Source organism: Nematostella vectensis, chromosome 5 (assembly GCF_932526225.1).
Source record: "Nematostella vectensis chromosome 5, jaNemVect1.1, whole genome shotgun sequence".
NCBI classification, from domain to species: Eukaryota; Metazoa; Cnidaria; class Anthozoa; order Actiniaria; family Edwardsiidae; genus Nematostella; species Nematostella vectensis.
In genome coordinates this window covers 4,387,954-4,412,555 of record NC_064038.1, presented here as the reverse complement: position 1 = coordinate 4,412,555, position 24,602 = coordinate 4,387,954, and the positions used below count along the sequence as shown (strand labels likewise).

General features: G+C 44.6%; 1 protein-coding gene across 1 annotated transcript in view; it reads right to left on the bottom strand.

Moving 5' to 3' along the window:
* LOC5502592 (paired box protein Pax-6) overlaps nucleotides 1-24,602 on the bottom strand; it is a 39,698-nt gene that overhangs the window by 2,909 nt on the left and 12,187 nt on the right. The window contains exons 2-3 of the mRNA XM_048727543.1: nucleotides 2,214-2,393; nucleotides 718-969 (exon numbers count right to left, since the gene is read on the bottom strand). Coding sequence (XP_048583500.1) covers nucleotides 718-969; nucleotides 2,214-2,393 — 432 coding nt within the window. The remainder of the gene's footprint in view (nucleotides 1-717; nucleotides 970-2,213; nucleotides 2,394-24,602) is intronic.

Sequence of the window (24,602 nt, the reverse complement as noted above, 5' to 3'; positions counted from 1 at the left end):
TTTCCTATACGCGCACTGGACACTTCACGCTTGCAGTCAGCCGCTTTTACCAATAAGTCAAAAAAAATCCTGCAGTGTGGATTTTTTAAAATCTCACCAAAATTATTTATAAAACAATACGAGTGTTGAAGCTGAATAATGCGAGTGCGTCTGTTTTTAACCGTGACATCTGTTATGCGACCTTGACGTCTGCTGTGTTACCGTGACATCTGTTATGTGACCGTGACGTCTGTTGTGTTGCCGTGACGTCTGCTGTGTTACCGTGACATCTGTTATGTGACCGTGACGTCTGTTGTGTTACCATGACATCTGTTATGTGACCGTGACGTCTGTTGTGTTACCGTGACGTCTGTTATGTTTCCTTTGCGTCTGTTGTATCACCGTAACATCTGTTATATGACCGTGACGTCTGTTGTGTTACCGTGACATCTGTTGTGACCGTGACGTCTGTTGTGTTACCGTAACATCTGTTATGTGACCGTGACGTCTGTTGTGTTACCGTGACATCTCTCCTACGCGAGCGCAAAAGTATGCGAAAAACAAAACTGGACTGAACATGATACAGATGAATCCATGATGACGATGATTATTGTTTAGGGATGATGATGATGATGATAATGATTTAGATAGTCATGGTACTGATAATAGTGAGGATGTTGACGATGATGATGATAATTATGAATGATTAGGGGTCATGGAAGAATAAAACAAACAAACCTATGCCGCCCATAGGAAGTTCCTTCTTTGTTTCCAAGTCCAAAATGCTTGCGATGGTAAAAGATTTTCGACTCTGTGTTGAATTTAGACTGATGCTGCCACTATCCGTCGAACGAGAGGCCGATTCTTCTCCGAATACTATCGCTCTTGGCTCGGAACTCTCTTGGCTGCTCTTGCTCCTTGCAGTGTAGTCCTCTTGTCTTGTGCTTGTGGATGAATAACGTTGGTGTACTCTCCCAGCTAGGTATGAACCTGTTTGGAAGTTCCACAAAATAAGGAAGTTATTTTTAATTACTTTTTAGTAGAATTTTTAGTTACTTTTAATGTAAATTAGGATTTTATATAGAGCAAATTAACATCACAAGACGTTACCAAATACGCTTCATGTCTTCATGTGCGACTGAACTTTAAAATAACAAGTGCGAATTAGTATGCCACTGAAGATGGTACCAGCTGTACCAGGGGCCAGTGGCCCCATTGTTTCATTTACGTCCCTAAATACAGAATGATACAGTACGGCGAGAGTTGTTCTCGAGTGCCCTCCAGTGGACTTAAAAGTCAAATTTGAATTCTTTAAGGCATGCATGTTTGACCAAGGGACTTCCCGCGAAGTAGATCGCCAATATTTTACTTGTCTTGTGATCTGCCGAGCGACGCTTACCGCAGATGTCCTGATCGATGTTGGCGCAGTTTGCATGACGGGTCTGTTTTAAAAGTACCCTAGTCAGCCAAACATGTTATTTTTCCATCAGACATTGAAAGATTAATTGTGTGCATGTGCTTGACAAAGGTAATTGTAATATTTGGTACATTTACTTTGTGTTTATTAAATACGCTTAAGTGTTTAAAGTCTATTCAATTCAGCTAGAGACAGGCTCTTGTTAGCTATATATAGGATACTTATGCGACAATCATTACAAGGTTACGCTACATGGTTGCGATACATGACGGTCATAGCGTATTTTCGTGACATTGGTCATAGTGCATTGGTTGACAGAGGTCATAGCGTATTGCGTGACATAGGCAATGGCGCATTGCGTGATAAAGATCATAGTGCATTGCGTGACAAAAATCATAGCGTATTGCGTGACATAGCCCATGGCGCATTGTGTGATAAAGATCATAGCGCACTGTGTGACAGAGGTAATAACAACCATAACAGAAGAACAGTGTGCTTCGCACTATAAGGCCATATTTAACAAATGATCTCATTTTGCGTGTGTCTGTCCTCTAATAGATGAACAGATGACGTCACAGCGTGTCGTGATAAAAAAAGACGCAGTCGAGTTGCATGACTGTTGTTCATGACAAGCTGTGCATCTATAAGGAGACAGACGCACAAAAAATGAGATCTATTTGTTTTATACAACGTCCAAATATAGTCTTTGGGAGTGAGCGCGCATGCTGGCGCCAAATGAGCTGCGTCCTCGAATACCACATGGATCCTGACCAATCAAAGCGCGCGATTTACAAGTGTCGTTGAATATAAGTATCACCTGTTTCTTGGAACTTTGCCAGGAGCTTGCTGATGCACCCGTGCGAGACTCGGAGTCTTCTGCTGATCTCACAAGCTTTCATGCCTTGTTCGGCCATCTCGATAATCCGCCGGCGGACTGAGATGGGTAGAGGCTTGCCATTCACAAACACCCCACCCAGCTGGTTCAGCTTCCCTTGACCTTGAAAGAAAATGCATTGGAAGTTTTGTTAGTTGACATTGGTGGGGTGTTGGTAGAGCAGAAAGGCAAAACAAAAAGCACATATACAGATCATACAGCCAAACAATATCTAGCATAGCATTTGCACCCCCCCCCCCCCCCCCTTCATTGTGTACCTCAACCTTCTATACTGGGCTATGGAGACTTGGTGAGATTGGTCTTGAGTTCCAAAACGATTCGACCATTTTACCAAGAATGTATTACTGTTAGGCTGCTGTTAGAAATAACAACAATGGGAATTTTCTATATTCCTCATCCACCCCCCCCCCCCCCCCATTCCCCTCGCTAGACAGCAGTGCTGGTGCCGAAAGCTCTAGGCTAGCCCTAAAGCTTTAGCTGCCATGCGTTGATTCTGCGCATGTCTGGATGTGTGGTCTATTCTTTCCTCTTTTTATTCCAAGTGCTGTCGCTCCTCTGTCAAGTATTTTTTTACTACTTTTTTTTTTTTACTTTTCACTTTGTTTTTAGTTTCTTTTATCATTTTATCACCAATTTGGATTTAGTTAAACATTGATTTTGAACGCTTGTTCGGACTGGTTTCTGGTTTCCTGTGGACAGGAGTTGCATATGAGTGGGCTACTTTAAATCGTATGACACTCAATACTAAGAAAACTAAAAGCAATGTTGATCTGTTCCCAGCGAAAATAATAATAATGACAATAATAAATCTGGCTGGATCTTCTCTTTTAGTCCCATCAAGCAAGTCAACAGCGCGCGGGTATTGTGGGTGATTTTTGATAGTCATCTCATATCGGAGCCAAGTGAGAAACAACTGTGTAAAATACTCGATAGCGGAATATCACTTTTTCGCTGTATATCACCTTTCTTAACGCAAATTTAAGCAAAACATTTACTACAGTGCTTGCATTTATAGCCAGTTTTTAACTGCGCTAGTAGATTGTGGTAATTTGCTCCAACTCTCTCCAGCTTCTCCGAATCCAAAAGCGCGCCGCTCTTACTATTTTGTCCGGCTGATTTCTCGGCTTCGTCTGTTTCTCTCTTTACTCAAATTAAATTGAGAAAGATAAGGAAATTATTTACTATTTCTTCGATTCTTGTTAACCCGTTCAATATTTTATTTTTGCCCTAAGCACAGAGCAAGGGGGTCGGTCACAAACAATTAAATCTGATTTAAACAGTCTAACTTGAAATACTAAATATCTGGAATCATGATTTCGCGATGCCTGACTTGATAGCAGGATGTTGTGTCAATGCGTCACTCTCCCAAGTTGTAGCAGCTTCTAAACCCACGCAGACAGAGCTTATAGGCATGCCTCGTACCCATGCAAAATATCTTCACTTGGTACATTATATCATCATTTTCTTTACATTCCTGAATTACTCCAGAGTATCATTCGATCAAGTGTAAGTTGAACTTGATTGGCTCACACTAACGTGGATGTGCATATACTTTTTATATTCAAGAACAACGAGGGTTAGATTTTGAAGAAGAAGCAGAAATCCATAATTGTCTAACAGTTAAAAGGGAGGCATCATCTTAGGTATCACGAAATACATTAACTCCGTTCTTTACACGGCTTTTTGCCTTTTCTACTCCTAGACACAACCATCCGTTTCCGAGACGTTTCTACCAGTATAAAAAAAAGTATAGAAAAAAAATAATCCATTAAGTAAAAAGTGAAATACTTGACAATCGATGAAAGTTATAAGCATTATTTAATGGAATTAAAGATAGAAAAATGGATATAGACTCTATCGGATTTTGTATCATGCACCATGATTAAAGGCCATGCCTTACGTACTATGCTAACGTACGTAAATACTTTTCTAAAGATTTAAAAGCTCGAGTTTTTTAAACTGTTTATGTTTTCATTTTTTTGTAATTACTTTAAATAAAGATAACATCAGAAAAGTTTTTGTGCCCCAGTTTCTAAAAGATCAAACAAACGCCTATGCATATAATGTTAATTTACTAAGTTCACAAAAACTAAGGAAGGAAACTTGTTATTTGTAACTATATTAGAAAGGGGAGAGAAAGAATTTCTATCACATCGCGATATCTCTAAAGACCTTACCGAATACGTTCATCATTGACGCTGCTTCTGCTGGTAGAAGATCCGATTGTAGATGAAGTATGCGTTTTAGCTTTGGTCTAGTAGAGTGACGAAATGATAATGGTGGTGTCAGAAGCGGGATTTCACAGACAGCCCATTATTCAAGTGTATCCAATGCTCGCTATTTAAAACCCATCTGACATGAATCAGTCCACTCGGGTGCGATTGAAATGCACCGATGGTGTCTTATCTTAAGTATGCGGTTACTATTTGGACGATCCTAATTTGTATATCTTAGTACAATCTGATAAAACACTTGCGATACTCTGCTGTGAGTATTTTGTTAGAGAAGCGTAGGAAAAGCATTAGTTATCCGTTCTTGAATGAGGTATCAACACATTCAAGAACGATAACTCGAAGTCGATGAAGGAGCGTAAAAAATTTGCTATGACGCGTTTAACTCGATAATTAAACAACTGAAAGAATGTCAGTGAATTATCAAAATACAAGGAACCCAAAAATGACAAAAGGCTGTATAAGTGTTTGCTAACGGAACTTCATATCAGTTAGGTAAACTTAACTATCAGTATGCTTTTTTGGATCTCATTCATAAGCTCATTAGATTCTGCTTGTGCTTTCAGCTATATAAATGTGACTATTAAGATAAAACAGAGATTTGGTTATTATTGAGAGTTAATTGGGTCAATAGCGGCGACGAATGTAGAAGCGGGGAAACCACAAAATTATAAATACACGAGCAAAAAAAATGGTATAGCAACTATAATACAAGGAACAACAACTAGAGTGGAAAGCATTTACCTAATGCTAATATGCTTTTAAGAAAATTGCTCTTAGTCTTAACCGCATTTTACCACTCTCCAAGCCGTTAGTAATCGCCAAGGCCATAAAACGGTAATCCATTAGATTTTTTACCTACCGAAAAGCACTTCTAAGAGACACGAACGCCATAAATAGATCGGCTCACGGATAGACTTCCGGTGTTTGGAAGGACAGTTATGTATAAACGGCAAAATTACATGTTTATACAACAGGAAGTTAAATTATTACGATAGTAACATGAGCCCAGTGATAAATGAAAAATGGAAACAAAAGCGGTTTATTTGGGAAGCCTTTTGAGGAAAGTCTTTAATTAATTTTAATGTTGACCACCGACCTCGATGCAAGCATGCAAGCATTCATTCATTAGAAAAGACTCGTCCGTCCTCAAGTTTGAATGTTTCTGACTGGCGAAATAATTCTGAGTTTTCAAAAGCAATCTGAACGTTGTTAAGAACTGACTTTAAATTCATTCATGGTACCCAGAAAGAGGATAAAAGACGGTTGAAGTTGTGAAATAAAGTATAGGCGATGGTTGGGAGATTTATTGCACATTTCAATCATCACGCGACTGCCCAAGACTCGTTCTATGTCGCCAAGCTAGATGAAAGCGACCTCTAATAGCTTTTAAACCGTAAATAAGCGCCTTCTTCATCCCCATATGTTGGAATGATCTGAAGTCAGGCTTTTAAGAGTGTGAGCCACTGACCTCAAGTTTGAAAACCAAGTTGTATATTGTTTAACGTTGTTTTATTTAATAAATTAGTATTTTAAAGAATGTAGGCACTTCGCATCTTTATCAGGCGGGTACCCAGGATATGGAGGAGACAAGGGAGTATCATATGGAAAACGGAATTAAAGTATTTGAGATCCTTCCAAAAGAAATAACTCGCTTTTTGGTGGCAGGGGGTGGGTGGGGGGGGGGGGGGGAGGCGAGAATTTAGTGCTTATCTTCAAATAAAGTGCTCTCTTTTGAATCCCCGTCTTGTGTGGTGCTAAAAACGAGCATTTCATGTTAATGAGAACTACTTCTCAATATAAAACAGATGATATAGTGAATCTTAATGTTTTTAAATTCATATTCGAGGGACCAGAGCTCACTTTCGTTGTGTATTTTGCGTCAAGTAACGTAGATATACTGGTTTCACAAGTACTATTATTGATAGGTTATCTTTTCCACCCCTGATACGTGACACTTTGCGTCTTCACTCTGCACAAGCTTGTGGACACCTCGACTATACGTGATATTAAAACATTCTTAATTGAATATTTGAGACCAGACAACGATAACATTTCTACTCCAGACTTCCCGCTGCAGTAGATTATTAAAACGTGTCCAACCGGCTTAGAAACAACCCAGGAAAACCAAGAAAGACTAAACAAAACCCTGGGTTTCTGAGGATGGCTTCGCCTTGGCCTTAATGGAAAAAAAAGAGGATTTCATGGTATAATGGCAAAAAAAATAAATTTGACTTCGACAGAATTATCCGGAGCCAGACATGTTTATATATTGGTGATCCAGCCGTTTGGCTAACATCTTCCCGTAGAAGTAAGATTCATTAAATTCGAGGACAGCTTGCAATAGCCTTTCACCTAGCCTCTTAAAAATATCAAAAGGCTGTTTAAAAAAGCCTGAAATAAATTGACCTGGACAAAATGCCTAGGACTTTCGTATTCTAGAGGTAACTGAGGACCAGACTGAAGTTCACAGAGCCCCAAACCGCCATATGTTTATTCGATGCACACGATAACACATTAATACTGAAAGCTTTTGCCCTTTGCAGGCGGGGTTCCGGGAAAAAGTTCTGAGCTGCTTACATAAAAAAAGTGAAAAGAACACAGTCGCCCCAATTAGCAGAATGAAGATGCTAAAAGTAAACGATTCTTCTCATATTGCCTCTTTATTCCCTGGACTTGTGTTAACTGAAGTGTAAACTTATCAAAATCTCAGTCCCGGAAGCTGTAAATTACAAAAAATAACGCTTTTTCTATACCGGGATGATGATACATAAATATATATACTTATAGTCTATACAGAAAGAAATATGTATTGTAAAAAATCTAAACATTTTTACCTGTAGGGGGTGGCTAATGGTGAAACCGAGAAATTCCGAGACGACGAGAAGGCCGTTCTCAAAACCCGAGAAAACGAGATTCTACCTTTGTAGATACCCGAGAACAGAAGTAGAACCTAAAATCTCTAAAATCTAAAATCCGAGAATTTGAGATGCTTTTAAATTTGGCGATAAAATGGATATTTTAGGGACCATTCGCCACTGAACATCCCGAGTTCTCGCATGGACCGAAGTAGTAGGGAAATGGCGCAGCTGGCGCAACTTTTTGATCATCCCAAATTTCATTCCAAAAGTGGCGCAAAAGTCTCCGCACACCTCCGCCAAGCCTCGCGACCTGCGCATGCGCGAGTTTGCCAAAGATCTCTTGCACGACCACGCCCACCTGTCAATCACTTTGTCACGTGATAGCCACGCCCACCTGTCAATCACTTTAAAAACCTGTCAATCACTTTGTCAAGAACCTGTCAATCACTTTATCACGTGATAGCCAAGCCCACCTGTCAATCACTTTGTCACATGTCGCACCTAGGGGGAGCTCAAGGGGCTATTCTGGTCTAAAGACGTATGAGGCCCTAGATAAAATGACATTAAAGACGGAGGTGAAGATCAAAAACGATGCGGCTACCGCCGGCGGTTGTTCGGTGCTGGAGGTGAATGTGAGTGACACTGCGGATGCGGGGCCTGAACACTGCTGTTGTAACGCTGATTACTATGAAGACTCAGAATACGGAAGCTTCGACCCCGTTGGGTTTGTGGCCGGAGCGGCGACAATTGTCCTTGGTGTTCTAGCGATGTTAGTCTCCATGCCACGGTATGACGAAAAAAGATGGGTAAGATACTAGTCCACGAATGTGGTGTGGAGACTTTAGACCGCACCGCCCCCACGCGGACCCCTTCGGAAGTCTTGGCAACCACACACATCACACCTAGATGGAGCTCGAGGGGCTAGCCTCTCAGCTTCACATCTAGAAAGCCTTTGAAAAGTGGTTTAAAGACATGAACAGTTTAATAAAATGGAGGAACGAACAGTTGAACGTACGGTTGAAGATCGGTCACCACCACCATACAATATCCCCGGCGGACCGGTGCCTGAGATTAACGTCCCCACCCTCATGCCGGAATTTGCACTGTTTGACCGAGCCCTCACCGAATACGAGACTAGTAGAGCCTCCTTGGGAGACGAGGATAGTAGTAACACCCTTTGCAATCATGACGACCTAGTCACAGAAGACGGGGTCACTAGTTGCTTAGAGTGCGGGGAACAGATGCAGCGCGTGATCGCACACGAAAGGGAGTGGGGTTTTTACGGACATTCCGACGGCAAACGGTCTTCGAATCCAAGTCGGGTCCAGGTACGTAGGTCTGAGGATAGAAATATTGACAAGGATGTGGAGAACATGGGTTTTAGCGGGGTAATTGTAGCCAAAGCTAACGAGATATACACTCAGGTGACGAAAGGCCAGATTTTTCGCGGCGACCCACGGAAGGCGATCGTCTTTGCGTGTATCTACTACGCCTACAAGATGTCCGGTGAGTGTCAGACACCGAAAACCTTGATGGAGACTTTTGGATTGAGCAGGAAGAGTTGCCTTAAGGGTCTAAAAATCTTTAGTATTAACGCGCCTAAAGATTACTTACTACACGGAACGTCTCCCACCGTCGTGGACCACATTCGCGATGTGATGGATAGATTCTCGGCGTCCCCCGCACAGAAGGGAGAGGTGGTCCAGCTCTACTACAGATCTGAGAACCGCTCGTCTGAGTTGAATCGCGCTCGCCCACAATCCTTTGCGGTCGCTTTAACCTATTACTGGGTACGGCTAAAGGGGGTCGATATTACACTTAAAAAATTCTCCGAAAGAACGGGCATCTCCGAGTTAACCATCAGTAGGAAAGCGAAAGAAGTGGCCACAGTCCTGGGTACGCCTGGTGTGGTATGATATTTCCCGATTTCCAGAGAAATCAGGATTTCCAGAAAACTGTCAGTTCGGAGTAGATGTGAATTAACACGTCTAAAAAAATTCGATTAAATTGGTTTAAAGACGTGGATGTAATAACAAAATGGATATGCAAAGTGCTGGAGGTCTTACAAATCTCACCGTGGAGGATCAAGCCGCCACCTTAGCGAGGTGGGGAGCCGCAGACTTTGACACCGCCATGGCGCGCGCGGCGGCGGAGGGGTGCGTCGAGGCCGTGAGGTTATGTAAAGAGTGGGGCGCGTCGGATTTCGACGAGGCCATGGCGAGCGCGGCGGAGAATGGGCACGCCGAGATCGTTAAGATGTGTTGTGAGTTGGGCGCCTGTGACTTCGTGTATTCAGCGTCCATGGCAGCGAAAGGCGGGCACGTAGAGGTTTTGAAGGTGATGGACGAGTATTGTGACGACGAAGAGGCTATGATCGAGGCCATGGGTACTGCGGCGGGGGAAGGTCAGGTGGGGGTTGTTAAGTTATTGATAGATCTAGGCGTCGATGCCAACGTCGGTTGGACCTCCGCCGAGGCGGCGTACAATGGCCACGTTGAGGTTCTAGAGTTGCTGAGAGAAAACTTCTGGGAGTTTGACCCGGACTATGCTATAACACCGGCCACCGAATCTGGCAACCTCGAGATTGTGAGGTTGTGCTTGGAGTGGGGCGCGACCGATCTCATTGGGCCTATGAGTTACGCGCGGTTTTGGGGTCTACACGAAATTGTCGCGGTGCTACGTGCGGCGTGGAGGTGGGGCCTCGTGCATGAGGAGCTCCCGGAGAAGCTACACAAGGTGAGATTCCGTAGAAAGCTGGAGGACGAACTAATGCCAGTAGCTTGGCATCCGGACAGGTTTTGGGATTGGTGTCTTGATGAGCAAGAGAAGGGAATGTTGGAAGAGTGTTTCGATGGGTAGGCGTGAGAGACATGCTTTGGTGTATGATGTAAAAAAATTGAAAAGTGGCTTAAAGACATGAACAGTTTAATAAAATGGAGGAACAAACGGTTAAACGTATGGTTGAAGAGCAACCACCACCACCATCGGGTAGTCTCGAAGAACCCATCCTGTGCTCGATCTGTTTAGAGGAGGTGCAAAAAGAAACAAGCGCCGAGTTAGAATGTGGGCATGGAAATCATCTGAAATGTGTGCTTAGACTCCGCTCTGCGACCTGTCCAGTATGTAGGAGAACTTTAGTGAGCGATAAGCTATGCGTATGTGACCTGGATATTATGAGTATTGGATACAAAGAGCTCTCCGACGAAGAATCTTTCGATTATGAAGATCACAGGAGGGAGTGCGAATCGTTTCATGCCTACTGCCTAAGTGTAGGATCGAGGTTCAGAGAGAAAGCATTAGAGTTCATGATGGAGACGGGGATTCAGCAAGCCATAGACGAGAGTCGTAACGAGTATGGCTTACCGACCGTGCAGGATTTCCCGCGCGAAGTGAAATTTTTAGTTTACCTCAGACTGTTTGGTGGTGAGAATGATACCGAGACGCGACGTGAAATCTTCCCGTTGATTGACGAGGGTGGTGATGTATTCGCCTCGTTTCTTAGAGGTAAAACCTTTGTGGTTGATAGAGATCTCGTTCGCGAGTTGGACTACCAGATGTATCTTATGATGTGGGCAGAAGAGGAAAGGTTAGGGACGCGATGTGAGACGTTCGAACGGTCAAGATGGGATAGTTTACCGTTCGTAGATTGGATTTTAACACCTCATACTACCAACCGGCTAGAAGGCGGGTATCGCGTGTTGGATTGAAAAGTGATTTAAGGACATGACCGGTTTGATAGAAATGGAGAACCAAACGGTGAAGGACCTGAAAGTATCCCCCGTAAAGCGAACAACGGATTATAAGTGTCTTCATGGCAGAGTGAAATATTATTGCAAAGATTGTCACGGATCGCAAATCTGCCCTCACAACCGGAGAAAAACACGGTGCAGAGAATGTAACGGCGGTAGCATTTGTGAGCACAGACGAGCAAGATATGTCTGTAAAGACTGCAAGGGGAAAGGGATGTGTGAACACGGCAAACAGAGACCCTTTTGTAAGTTATGCGGAGGGTCTCAAATATGCGAACACGATAGACAAAAGCATCATTGCAGAACGTGTAACGGAAATTAACATTGACCCACTCAGTTTTGTAACGCGTCTCACGTTACAAAACACATACATTCCTAATCACCCTAACAACTAGCGATTCTGAAAATAGGTTTTGTATTTACATTGAGAGTTCGCGGTCGCCAGGGTGGTCTGGTATGCACACGTGAACAGGTATTGTCTTCTTGCGGTACGTCACATCCGTCCACATGCACCCCGCATGTTACCGGAATAGATACCAAGCTAAACCAGCCGTAAAGGCTGTGATCGTGGCAAGGTTAGTTTCGTGCTGTGTGTTCGTGGGTTTAATCACGTCCGGCTTTGGGTTAGTTTTCGCCTCCGGTTCCGGTTTGTGAGCCGTGACTGACTCGGTATGAGGTAACACAATCTTTGAATGACCCATATTATGTTTTGGGATCGTTTTTATCTCGTTATTTATCGGATTCAACCCCAGTTTCATATCTGTGGTGGCTTTTTGTAACTTGTTATTATAGCCAGCGATCGAAGTGTTGTTATTTATCACAAGATACGATGGACTTAACCAACAGCCGAGGGCGAAAGCCAGGTCTAGTTTTTGTCTCGCCTGTTGTAAAGCAAACTGATACCGTTGTATACTTTTCGATATACTGTTTTCCACCACCGCGCTTTCAAAGAGTTTCGTGAAGACCTGTTTCGTTTCCTGAGCTGAACCGCTATCACCGACGATTGACGACCGGGTCTGAACTTGCGCGCCTAGAATACAGTAAACAAAGGCTTCGATGCTCTGGTTTATCCTAGACAACCCAGCTTTGGTTAACCCCATTGATTTTTCCGGAAAGAACCACTCATACTGAAACCCAGTTCTAAGGTCTTTCAGGTACTCGATCTCAAAGTGATTCATGTGTTCGTGGTCGCTTTTGGCAGCGTCCCATTCGTCGTGTAATTGATCAATGGTGCCATAAGGCTTATACTTGTCGTTAGAAGATGACAAGCCGTGATAATCATAATTATAAACGTTCCCTAACCCGTGATTTATCGGTCTGAGGAACCGGAAATCGTCACCAGTTCGGAATTCTGTTCTTAGTTTTTGGTAAGCCGCTTCGCTGTAAAAGTTTTTATTCCAACTAAAGAGCCTATCTTTTGGAAGAGGGCATTGTAGCTCGTTTAATATTCGTCTGATAGTGAAAATGATGTGAAATCTGTAGAATGACCCCACTTGAGAGTCGTCAATCATGTCACGCGTCACACCACATCCAGCAGTCGCGCAAAACATAGCAAAATTTAAGGCTTGACTCCAATAACTGAGGTTTGGGGCGTCGAGCCACCTACTAGCCTCCTTTGCTGTTCTGAATACTAGCAAGCTGTCGGTGAATATGTCCCTAAAAACAAAGTGTGTCTTCACCTTTGGTGTTATAAAAACATTAAAAGAGACGTAATTATTTCTCGTAGGGTTTTCGTCCCACGGCAATATCTTGTACTCTGCACGCGCGTCTAGTCTGTATTGTTTTGGGAACCCAAACAGTTGCTGGATCGTTTCCTTGTATGCTTGTGTGTCGTCGGCGACTAGAAAATCCTGGATATTCTCGGGTTTCCAGCTATTACCAGGAAAGTGATATAACGTTTTGACTAGATTCCCATTCTTGTCGAATGGATCGTATTCGTCCCCATTGAAAACGAATTGCACATCGCCATGCTCGTCGGCAGAGAACCTAAAGCGTGAATAGTAAGGGTACCTTTTCACAAATTCTGTAAACTTCATCTTATATGACATATAAGATGTTTTTAAATCAGTCCTTTACGCATCTCAATTCATAGATCCATCCGACGGGGGTTCTCTCGTACAGAAATTTCACCGAGCGGGTCGACTCGCCAGGTCTTTCAAAATCTCTTCTCTTACTGTTTCCCTCAGCTTGGTAATGTTTACGTTTTTTTCGTCCTCTCTTACCGACTTTTGACGGATCTGGAGCTTTAGAGCCTCAAACTTGTCCACCTCGTTCAAGATTAAAGAGAACTCTTCGTCTGATATTTTGTTGTCTTTTAAAGCTTTAGAGACCAGGTCGCGTATGCTATTTACTTTTGCCTTTGCCATCGCCGCTGTTTGGTCGTGCTTGGAGACTTTTTGCGACAGCCGTTTAGAAACAGCCGCACAGCCTACAGAGGTGAGACCGAAAACACCGGCCAAAGCACCCAACGGAACTCCGACGACGATACCAAAACCCGACAGAGAAGTCCCCAAACCACTAGACCCAAGAATGACGGATAAGAGTCCTAAGACCACACTTAACTTTGAAAACATGCTATGCGCTCGTTTATACTTTTTCCTCACGTTCTTGTAATGTTTAACTTCTTGCTCCAAACTTCCCAAAACATCGTGGGTCTTTTGGAGTCTGAAGTTATCACCCGAGGGGCTGACCCCTCGGGGTACGTTCGGGTAGATTGAGTTGTACTCTTCCATAGCTTTATTATGGGGAGAGTTTATTCTTTAAGTGATTTCTAAAATTAGACGTATCGGGTAGAGACCGCGCTCTATTGTGTTTCCGTCACCGCCCTTTATACTAAGACGGAGACTACTCACGTAACCGACTGATGTGGTGCTAACCCGTACCGGATCGCTTGGATTGAGGTATATCTTTCCTTCATCAAGCTCTACACTTGCTAGGACTTGTGAGGGCGCCCCTTGTTGGAGGGAGTCAGACGCGTTCACAAGGTCGCAGTGGATAAAAATAGCCTCGTGACCTATCGTCTTTATCTTGTGGCGAGTGTTTGCTTCCAGCTCCCTGGTCTTGAGTCCTAACAGGCAGGCAAGCGGCTCATTCAACACAACGTTTCGATGAACCTCGAGTGACGAGTCTCTAATAGAGATTGGCTTTTCACCAAGACGCATACCCCCATCTATTTGAAGTTTTAGCGTCTCGATCGTATACTGCCCCGCGGGGATCCTGAGGATAATGTTCTCACCGTCGGAGACCGTTCCCTCGCTTGAGAGACTGTTACAACGATTATGAAACGCACATCCTCGCAGCGCGATAAACCGCGGCTTTTCAATAGGGTGTTCTAAATAGACGGTAAAGTCACCAACGTTCCCTTCAATGTAGAGTAATACCATTTGTTATGATTTCCGTCTCCTTTTAAATCGTTCTACGAAGTACAGAACGACAGCGACGATGAGAAGCCAAGCGTTTTTAGCTAAAAAGCCAACAACTTCACCCGCCGTTCTAAATATGAAACTAGCTATCGCACCAACCATTCCTGGGAGTATTTCTCCTAATTTTTTGCCTATTGTTTTCAGACCATTTCCAACACCTTTTGCAACACTAGTCAGCCCAGCTTTCAGATTAGAGACAATAACACCGATAACAACGCCCACAGCGGTAACGACAGCAGCGACTGTAAATCCGTATTTCTTAAAAATCGCTTTGACACGATCTTTCAACGACATTCTCTCTTCAAGATTTTCTCTCTCCAATTGATTCTCTTCCAAAGTCTCATCTATGACAGAATTTCTTTCGCTGAGCTCTTCATTTTTACGATCTATAGCTCTTAGTCTTTCTTGGTTAGTTGTTTCACTTCGTTCCTCATTATTTTTTCTCATTTGCTCGGTGTTTCTCTCTTCTTCTTCTCTGAGTGTATTAGCTGTAGCGTCTAGTTCATCGAGTTGAATCTGAATTTGCTTGTACTTTCCGGATCTGATTTTGGTGTCAACACTCTTCCGCACCGTTCTATCCTCATTATACAACCTTTCTGGTATAGTCCAACCACCTTTTCTCGCAGAATAGAAGGAAATGAATTGTTTTCCTCTCTCATCCGTTGAAATCTGAACTAAATTTTCATCAAGATCTGGATATTTCGATAACAAAAGGTCTACCCTAAGTGTGTCCGTTGAAGGAGAACCTCCCATATTCTGTAACTCCATGTACTCGGGGACAGCCCTCCCGGGGTTTCGTGTTTTCCATAAGTCGGTCAACCTCCTACTCACATAGCTTGCACCTCTACCAAATCTGTTTGAAATCCTTTCATTCCATGATTCTCTTCCCTCACCATCGTTTGGAATAAGAGAGTCATAATCTTCGTCTACAGTAGTATTCAAATCTTCTCTACCTTCTTCTGTTGTGGGATCAAAATCTGTATCCATTTCTTATCTTGTTTGAAGATAAGAAATCTTTAAGTCGTGCCGGCTCATATCCACCTACTCGCTACATAGCCAAGGGCTAACATTCCACCTCCAACATATGCCATCTCTCCCATCTTTTGGTTGCTACTTGGTCTGTAGTAATCTGAGAGCTCAGGCTCTTTCAAATCAAAATCTGGATGTGTTTGAGCGTATAGTTTGAAGGCCTCATCCGTCTCTTTATCGTTCTCATCCGCACGAACTTTATCGTTGTATTGTTCAGTCAACCAATCCTGGTATTCCTGTCTTTTTTTCTGCCAATCACCCATTGCTTGTTGATACTTTTCAAGCGCTTTATCGTGTCTTATTTTTTCTTTATCAACATGAGTAGCGTCAGAAGATAAGTATCTCGCTAGGTAACTCCCTCCGACAAACGCCGTCGCATTAAGAATAGCCCCACCAATCATAAATGCTATACTCGCCATTTATTAATCAGTCTGCGAGATCTTTAGACCGCCTACAGCGCTTTCGGCAAAATCTTTTGTGTTTCCAGATAATCTTTCAGATACATACTGCCGGACAGGACAGCAACCCATTTAGCGTAGTTTGTAACACTCGACGAAGGGTCGCTGATGAATGACTCTTTCATAGCCTTTTTAGCGACATAACCCACACCGGCGGCTAACCCGATGATGACCGCTGAATCGGTAAACGTCTTCACAAGCTTGTTTTCAGTTGACATGACTTTTTTATTAAAGGTCTGGTTAATCTTTAAATCACAACATTCCTATTTTAGGCGTCGCGTTCGGGAGGCTAGCCCCTCGAGCGGCGGGCCTCTCGAAAGTTTCAGTCTCGTTGGCGTTGATCTTGGGCGTCTTTTTGTAAAAACGCATATACATATCCAATGCGGTGAGCCCTATTCCAACTAGAGCCAGTACAGTTGTAAACGATAGCTCTGGAATCCAAGCGTCCGAGAGGCTATCCCCTCGAGCTCCCTCTTGGTGGGGTGTCTCTGCTCGTGCAGCGTCTTCTGAACTCGCCTCCGCCTCGCGTTTCATCTCCCTAGCAAGTGCTTCTCTACACCTCCTATTATATTCGGCAACTCTCTTACCAGAAGCGACTTTTATAGGATCTTTCTCCTTAGCGGCACTCTTCTTCCTGGGGGGAGGGTCCTTTGTGATTTGCTCAACCTCTTGATTTTCGTCAGACATGATTCTTTACTCTGGATAAAGAATCTTTAAATCACATCATGCTCAAGAGCTTGCTCAGTTGTGCTCAAGAGCTTGCCCAGTTGTGCTCAAGAGCTTGCTTAGACGTGCTCAGGTGTGCTCAAGAGCTTGCTTAGGTGTGCTCAGGTGTGCTCAAGAGTTTGCACAGTTGTGCTTGGAACTTCTTGAAGTTTGTTTGAAGTCTCCTGTGAAGAAGGTGTTAGTTTAACATGCTTAGCGACTCGGAAGAGACCGCTAGCAAGTGCTACCATCCTTCCTCCCTTCAATACCAAGAGACCTGCAAAGTTCGACAATTCGCGTTTAACCAACTCGTCGTTCTGTAAGTCTTTGCTAAGCGCTTCGGTGTCATCTACAGGAACCACATAGGAAATGACTTGAGACAGTACTTGAAGTGCTGATTCTACTAATCCATCAGTAACTTGCTTGCCTAAGACAGTCTGGTAGCGGACAAAGTACTTTTCGACGTCTCTCGCCGAGAGCTTCTTGATATCACCAAGACTCATACCAACACCAAGAAATTCCTTCGTAGTCCCAAGAGATGCGAGAATAGCCAGCGATTCTCGTTTGACTTCAACATCATCTTCAGGAGGCGCACCCCTCGAACTCCCCTTAGACTCAGGCTCCTCTTCCATATAATCCTCAATGCTTGTCATCTTATTTTGTAAGTAGACTAAGATGTTTTTAAACCACTTCGAGGGGTCAGCCCCTCGAGCTCACCGCGTCGCAGGAATCTCCAAATAACGTTGGAATGGATGCCGTAGGCAGAAACAGAGTCTGGAATACTTTTCAGTTTTCAGCAGTTCTACGAACTTTTTACGAGTCTCGGCGTCTAAGTCACCCCCATAATCTTCAAACAGTGTTTTGGTACCGATTTGAGATGGATTATGGAATGTAACCACACAGGCGACGTTATCACGGAAGGGCTTTGCTATGGATGTTAATTGTTGCGTCAATACCCACACTGATAACCCATCGTGTCTCCCTGAGAACGCTAGATCGATAAACTTGTTCGAGCGTTGCTTTAGATCTTTCGATACAGCACAGTCATCCAAAACGAGTAACGTATTTGTACCAGAAAACAGCACCGCACAATCTGTTAGTAACTCGTTAATCTCATCGGTGTTACTAGAATCCGGTGATAATACCAAGAAACGTTTATCCCCGTAGTATATCCCTGGAGTAGTAGGGAAATGGCGCAGCTGGCGCAACTTTTTGATCATCCCAAATTTCATTCCAAAAGTGGCGCAAAAGTCTCCGCACACCTCCGCCAAGCCTCGCGACCTGCGCATGCGCGAGTTTGCCAAAGATCTCTTGCACGACCACGCCCACCTGTCAATCACTTTGTCACGTGATAGCCACGCCCACCTGTCAATCACTTTAAAAACCTGTCAATCACTTTGTCAAGAACCTGTCAATCACTTTATCACGTGATAGCCAAGCCCACCTGTCAATCACTTTGTCACATGTCGCACCTAGGGGGAGCTCAAGGGGCTATTCTGGTCTAAAGACGTATGAGGCCCTAGATAAAATGACATTAAAGACGGAGGTGAAGATCAAAAACGATGCGGCTACCGCCGGCGGTTGTTCGGTGCTGGAGGTGAATGTGAGTGACACTGCGGATGCGGGGCCTGAACACTGCTGTTGTAACGCTGATTACTATGAAGACTCAGAATACGGAAGCTTCGACCCCGTTGGGTTTGTGGCCGGAGCGGCGACAATTGTCCTTGGTGTTCTAGCGATGTTAGTCTCCATGCCACGGTATGACGAAAAAAGATGGGTAAGATACTAGTCCACGAATGTGGTGTGGAGACTTTAGACCGCACCGCCCCCACGCGGACCCCTTCGGAAGTCTTGGCAACCACACACATCACACCTAGATGGAGCTCGAGGGGCTAGCCTCTCAGCTTCACATCTAGAAAGCCTTTGAAAAGTGGTTTAAAGACATGAACAGTTTAATAAAATGGAGGAACGAACAGTTGAACGTACGGTTGAAGATCGGTCACCACCACCATACAATATCCCCGGCGGACCGGTGCCTGAGATTAACGTCCCCACCCTCATGCCGGAATTTGCACTGTTTGACCGAGCCCTCACCGAATACGAGACTAGTAGAGCCTCCTTGGGAGACGAGGATAGTAGTAACACCCTTTGCAATCATGACGACCTAGTCACAGAAGACGGGGTCACTAGTTGCTTAGAGTGCGGGGAACAGATGCAGCGCGTGATCGCACACGAAAGGGAGTGGGGTTTTTACGGACATTCCGACGGCAAACGGTCTTCGAATCCAAGTCGGGTCCAGGTACGTAGGTCTGAGGATAGAAATATTGACAAGGATGTGGAGAACATGGGTTTTAGCGGGGTAATTGTAGCCAAAGCTAACGAGATATACACTCAGGTGACGAAAGGCCAGATTTTTCGCGGCGACCCACGGAAGGCGATCGTCTTTGCGTGTATCTACTACGCCTACAAGATGTCCGGTGAGTGTCAGACACCGAAAACCTTGATGGAGACTTTTGGATTGAGCAGGAAGAGTTGCCTTAAGGGTCTAAAAATCTTTAGTATTAACGCGCCTAAAGATTACTTACTACACGGAACGTCTCCCACCGTCGTGGACCACATTCGCGATGTGATGGATAGATTCTCGGCGTCCCCCGCACAGAAGGGAGAGGTGGTCCAGCTCTACTACAGATCTGAGAACCGCTCGTCTGAGTTGAATCGCGCTCGCCCACAATCCTTTGCGGTCGCTTTAACCTATTACTGGGTACGGCTAAAGGGGGTCGATATTACACTTAAAAAATTCTCCGAAAGAACGGGCATCTCCGAGTTAACCATCAGTAGGAAAGCGAAAGAAGTGGCCACAGTCCTGGGTACGCCTGGTGTGGTATGATATTTCCCGATTTCCAGAGAAATCAGGATTTCCAGAAAACTGTCAGTTCGGAGTAGATGTGAATTAACACGTCTAAAAAAATTCGATTAAATTGGTTTAAAGACGTGGATGTAATAACAAAATGGATATGCAAAGTGCTGGAGGTCTTACAAATCTCACCGTGGAGGATCAAGCCGCCACCTTAGCGAGGTGGGGAGCCGCAGACTTTGACACCGCCATGGCGCGCGCGGCGGCGGAGGGGTGCGTCGAGGCCGTGAGGTTATGTAAAGAGTGGGGCGCGTCGGATTTCGACGAGGCCATGGCGAGCGCGGCGGAGAATGGGCACGCCGAGATCGTTAAGATGTGTTGTGAGTTGGGCGCCTGTGACTTCGTGTATTCAGCGTCCATGGCAGCGAAAGGCGGGCACGTAGAGGTTTTGAAGGTGATGGACGAGTATTGTGACGACGAAGAGGCTATGATCGAGGCCATGGGTACTGCGGCGGGGGAAGGTCAGGTGGGGGTTGTTAAGTTATTGATAGATCTAGGCGTCGATGCCAACGTCGGTTGGACCTCCGCCGAGGCGGCGTACAATGGCCACGTTGAGGTTCTAGAGTTGCTGAGAGAAAACTTCTGGGAGTTTGACCCGGACTATGCTATAACACCGGCCACCGAATCTGGCAACCTCGAGATTGTGAGGTTGTGCTTGGAGTGGGGCGCGACCGATCTCATTGGGCCTATGAGTTACGCGCGGTTTTGGGGTCTACACGAAATTGTCGCGGTGCTACGTGCGGCGTGGAGGTGGGGCCTCGTGCATGAGGAGCTCCCGGAGAAGCTACACAAGGTGAGATTCCGTAGAAAGCTGGAGGACGAACTAATGCCAGTAGCTTGGCATCCGGACAGGTTTTGGGATTGGTGTCTTGATGAGCAAGAGAAGGGAATGTTGGAAGAGTGTTTCGATGGGTAGGCGTGAGAGACATGCTTTGGTGTATGATGTAAAAAAATTGAAAAGTGGCTTAAAGACATGAACAGTTTAATAAAATGGAGGAACAAACGGTTAAACGTATGGTTGAAGAGCAACCACCACCACCATCGGGTAGTCTCGAAGAACCCATCCTGTGCTCGATCTGTTTAGAGGAGGTGCAAAAAGAAACAAGCGCCGAGTTAGAATGTGGGCATGGAAATCATCTGAAATGTGTGCTTAGACTCCGCTCTGCGACCTGTCCAGTATGTAGGAGAACTTTAGTGAGCGATAAGCTATGCGTATGTGACCTGGATATTATGAGTATTGGATACAAAGAGCTCTCCGACGAAGAATCTTTCGATTATGAAGATCACAGGAGGGAGTGCGAATCGTTTCATGCCTACTGCCTAAGTGTAGGATCGAGGTTCAGAGAGAAAGCATTAGAGTTCATGATGGAGACGGGGATTCAGCAAGCCATAGACGAGAGTCGTAACGAGTATGGCTTACCGACCGTGCAGGATTTCCCGCGCGAAGTGAAATTTTTAGTTTACCTCAGACTGTTTGGTGGTGAGAATGATACCGAGACGCGACGTGAAATCTTCCCGTTGATTGACGAGGGTGGTGATGTATTCGCCTCGTTTCTTAGAGGTAAAACCTTTGTGGTTGATAGAGATCTCGTTCGCGAGTTGGACTACCAGATGTATCTTATGATGTGGGCAGAAGAGGAAAGGTTAGGGACGCGATGTGAGACGTTCGAACGGTCAAGATGGGATAGTTTACCGTTCGTAGATTGGATTTTAACACCTCATACTACCAACCGGCTAGAAGGCGGGTATCGCGTGTTGGATTGAAAAGTGATTTAAGGACATGACCGGTTTGATAGAAATGGAGAACCAAACGGTGAAGGACCTGAAAGTATCCCCCGTAAAGCGAACAACGGATTATAAGTGTCTTCATGGCAGAGTGAAATATTATTGCAAAGATTGTCACGGATCGCAAATCTGCCCTCACAACCGGAGAAAAACACGGTGCAGAGAATGTAACGGCGGTAGCATTTGTGAGCACAGACGAGCAAGATATGTCTGTAAAGACTGCAAGGGGAAAGGGATGTGTGAACACGGCAAACAGAGACCCTTTTGTAAGTTATGCGGAGGGTCTCAAATATGCGAACACGATAGACAAAAGCATCATTGCAGAACGTGTAACGGAAATTAACATTGACCCACTCAGTTTTGTAACGCGTCTCACGTTACAAAACACATACATTCCTAATCACCCTAACAACTAGCGATTCTGAAAATAGGTTTTGTATTTACATTGAGAGTTCGCGGTCGCCAGGGTGGTCTGGTATGCACACGTGAACAGGTATTGTCTTCTTGCGGTACGTCACATCCGTCCACATGCACCCCGCATGTTACCGGAATAGATACCAAGCTAAACCAGCCGTAAAGGCTGTGATCGTGGCAAGGTTAGTTTCGTGCTGTGTGTTCGTGGGTTTAATCACGTCCGGCTTTGGGTTAGTTTTCGCCTCCGGTTCCGGTTTGTGAGCCGTGACTGACTCGGTATGAGGTAACACAATCTTTGAATGACCCATATTATGTTTTGGGATCGTTTTTATCTCGTTATTTATCGGATTCAACCCCAGTTTCATATCTGTGGTGGCTTTTTGTAACTTGTTATTATAGCCAGCGATCGAAGTGTTGTTATTTATCACAAGATACGATGGACTTAACCAACAGCCGAGGGCGAAAGCCAGGTCTAGTTTTTGTCTCGCCTGTTGTAAAGCAAACTGATACCGTTGTATACTTTTCGATATACTGTTTTCCACCACCGCGCTTTCAAAGAGTTTCGTGAAGACCTGTTTCGTTTCCTGAGCTGAACCGCTATCACCGACGATTGACGACCGGGTCTGAACTTGCGCGCCTAGAATACAGTAAACAAAGGCTTCGATGCTCTGGTTTATCCTAGACAACCCAGCTTTGGTTAACCCCATTGATTTTTCCGGAAAGAACCACTCATACTGAAACCCAGTTCTAAGGTCTTTCAGGTACTCGATCTCAAAGTGATTCATGTGTTCGTGGTCGCTTTTGGCAGCGTCCCATTCGTCGTGTAATTGATCAATGGTGCCATAAGGCTTATACTTGTCGTTAGAAGATGACAAGCCGTGATAATCATAATTATAAACGTTCCCTAACCCGTGATTTATCGGTCTGAGGAACCGGAAATCGTCACCAGTTCGGAATTCTGTTCTTAGTTTTTGGTAAGCCGCTTCGCTGTAAAAGTTTTTATTCCAACTAAAGAGCCTATCTTTTGGAAGAGGGCATTGTAGCTCGTTTAATATTCGTCTGATAGTGAAAATGATGTGAAATCTGTAGAATGACCCCACTTGAGAGTCGTCAATCATGTCACGCGTCACACCACATCCAGCAGTCGCGCAAAACATAGCAAAATTTAAGGCTTGACTCCAATAACTGAGGTTTGGGGCGTCGAGCCACCTACTAGCCTCCTTTGCTGTTCTGAATACTAGCAAGCTGTCGGTGAATATGTCCCTAAAAACAAAGTGTGTCTTCACCTTTGGTGTTATAAAAACATTAAAAGAGACGTAATTATTTCTCGTAGGGTTTTCGTCCCACGGCAATATCTTGTACTCTGCACGCGCGTCTAGTCTGTATTGTTTTGGGAACCCAAACAGTTGCTGGATCGTTTCCTTGTATGCTTGTGTGTCGTCGGCGACTAGAAAATCCTGGATATTCTCGGGTTTCCAGCTATTACCAGGAAAGTGATATAACGTTTTGACTAGATTCCCATTCTTGTCGAATGGATCGTATTCGTCCCCATTGAAAACGAATTGCACATCGCCATGCTCGTCGGCAGAGAACCTAAAGCGTGAATAGTAAGGGTACCTTTTCACAAATTCTGTAAACTTCATCTTATATGACATATAAGATGTTTTTAAATCAGTCCTTTACGCATCTCAATTCATAGATCCATCCGACGGGGGTTCTCTCGTACAGAAATTTCACCGAGCGGGTCGACTCGCCAGGTCTTTCAAAATCTCTTCTCTTACTGTTTCCCTCAGCTTGGTAATGTTTACGTTTTTTTCGTCCTCTCTTACCGACTTTTGACGGATCTGGAGCTTTAGAGCCTCAAACTTGTCCACCTCGTTCAAGATTAAAGAGAACTCTTCGTCTGATATTTTGTTGTCTTTTAAAGCTTTAGAGACCAGGTCGCGTATGCTATTTACTTTTGCCTTTGCCATCGCCGCTGTTTGGTCGTGCTTGGAGACTTTTTGCGACAGCCGTTTAGAAACAGCCGCACAGCCTACAGAGGTGAGACCGAAAACACCGGCCAAAGCACCCAACGGAACTCCGACGACGATACCAAAACCCGACAGAGAAGTCCCCAAACCACTAGACCCAAGAATGACGGATAAGAGTCCTAAGACCACACTTAACTTTGAAAACATGCTATGCGCTCGTTTATACTTTTTCCTCACGTTCTTGTAATGTTTAACTTCTTGCTCCAAACTTCCCAAAACATCGTGGGTCTTTTGGAGTCTGAAGTTATCACCCGAGGGGCTGACCCCTCGGGGTACGTTCGGGTAGATTGAGTTGTACTCTTCCATAGCTTTATTATGGGGAGAGTTTATTCTTTAAGTGATTTCTAAAATTAGACGTATCGGGTAGAGACCGCGCTCTATTGTGTTTCCGTCACCGCCCTTTATACTAAGACGGAGACTACTCACGTAACCGACTGATGTGGTGCTAACCCGTACCGGATCGCTTGGATTGAGGTATATCTTTCCTTCATCAAGCTCTACACTTGCTAGGACTTGTGAGGGCGCCCCTTGTTGGAGGGAGTCAGACGCGTTCACAAGGTCGCAGTGGATAAAAATAGCCTCGTGACCTATCGTCTTTATCTTGTGGCGAGTGTTTGCTTCCAGCTCCCTGGTCTTGAGTCCTAACAGGCAGGCAAGCGGCTCATTCAACACAACGTTTCGATGAACCTCGAGTGACGAGTCTCTAATAG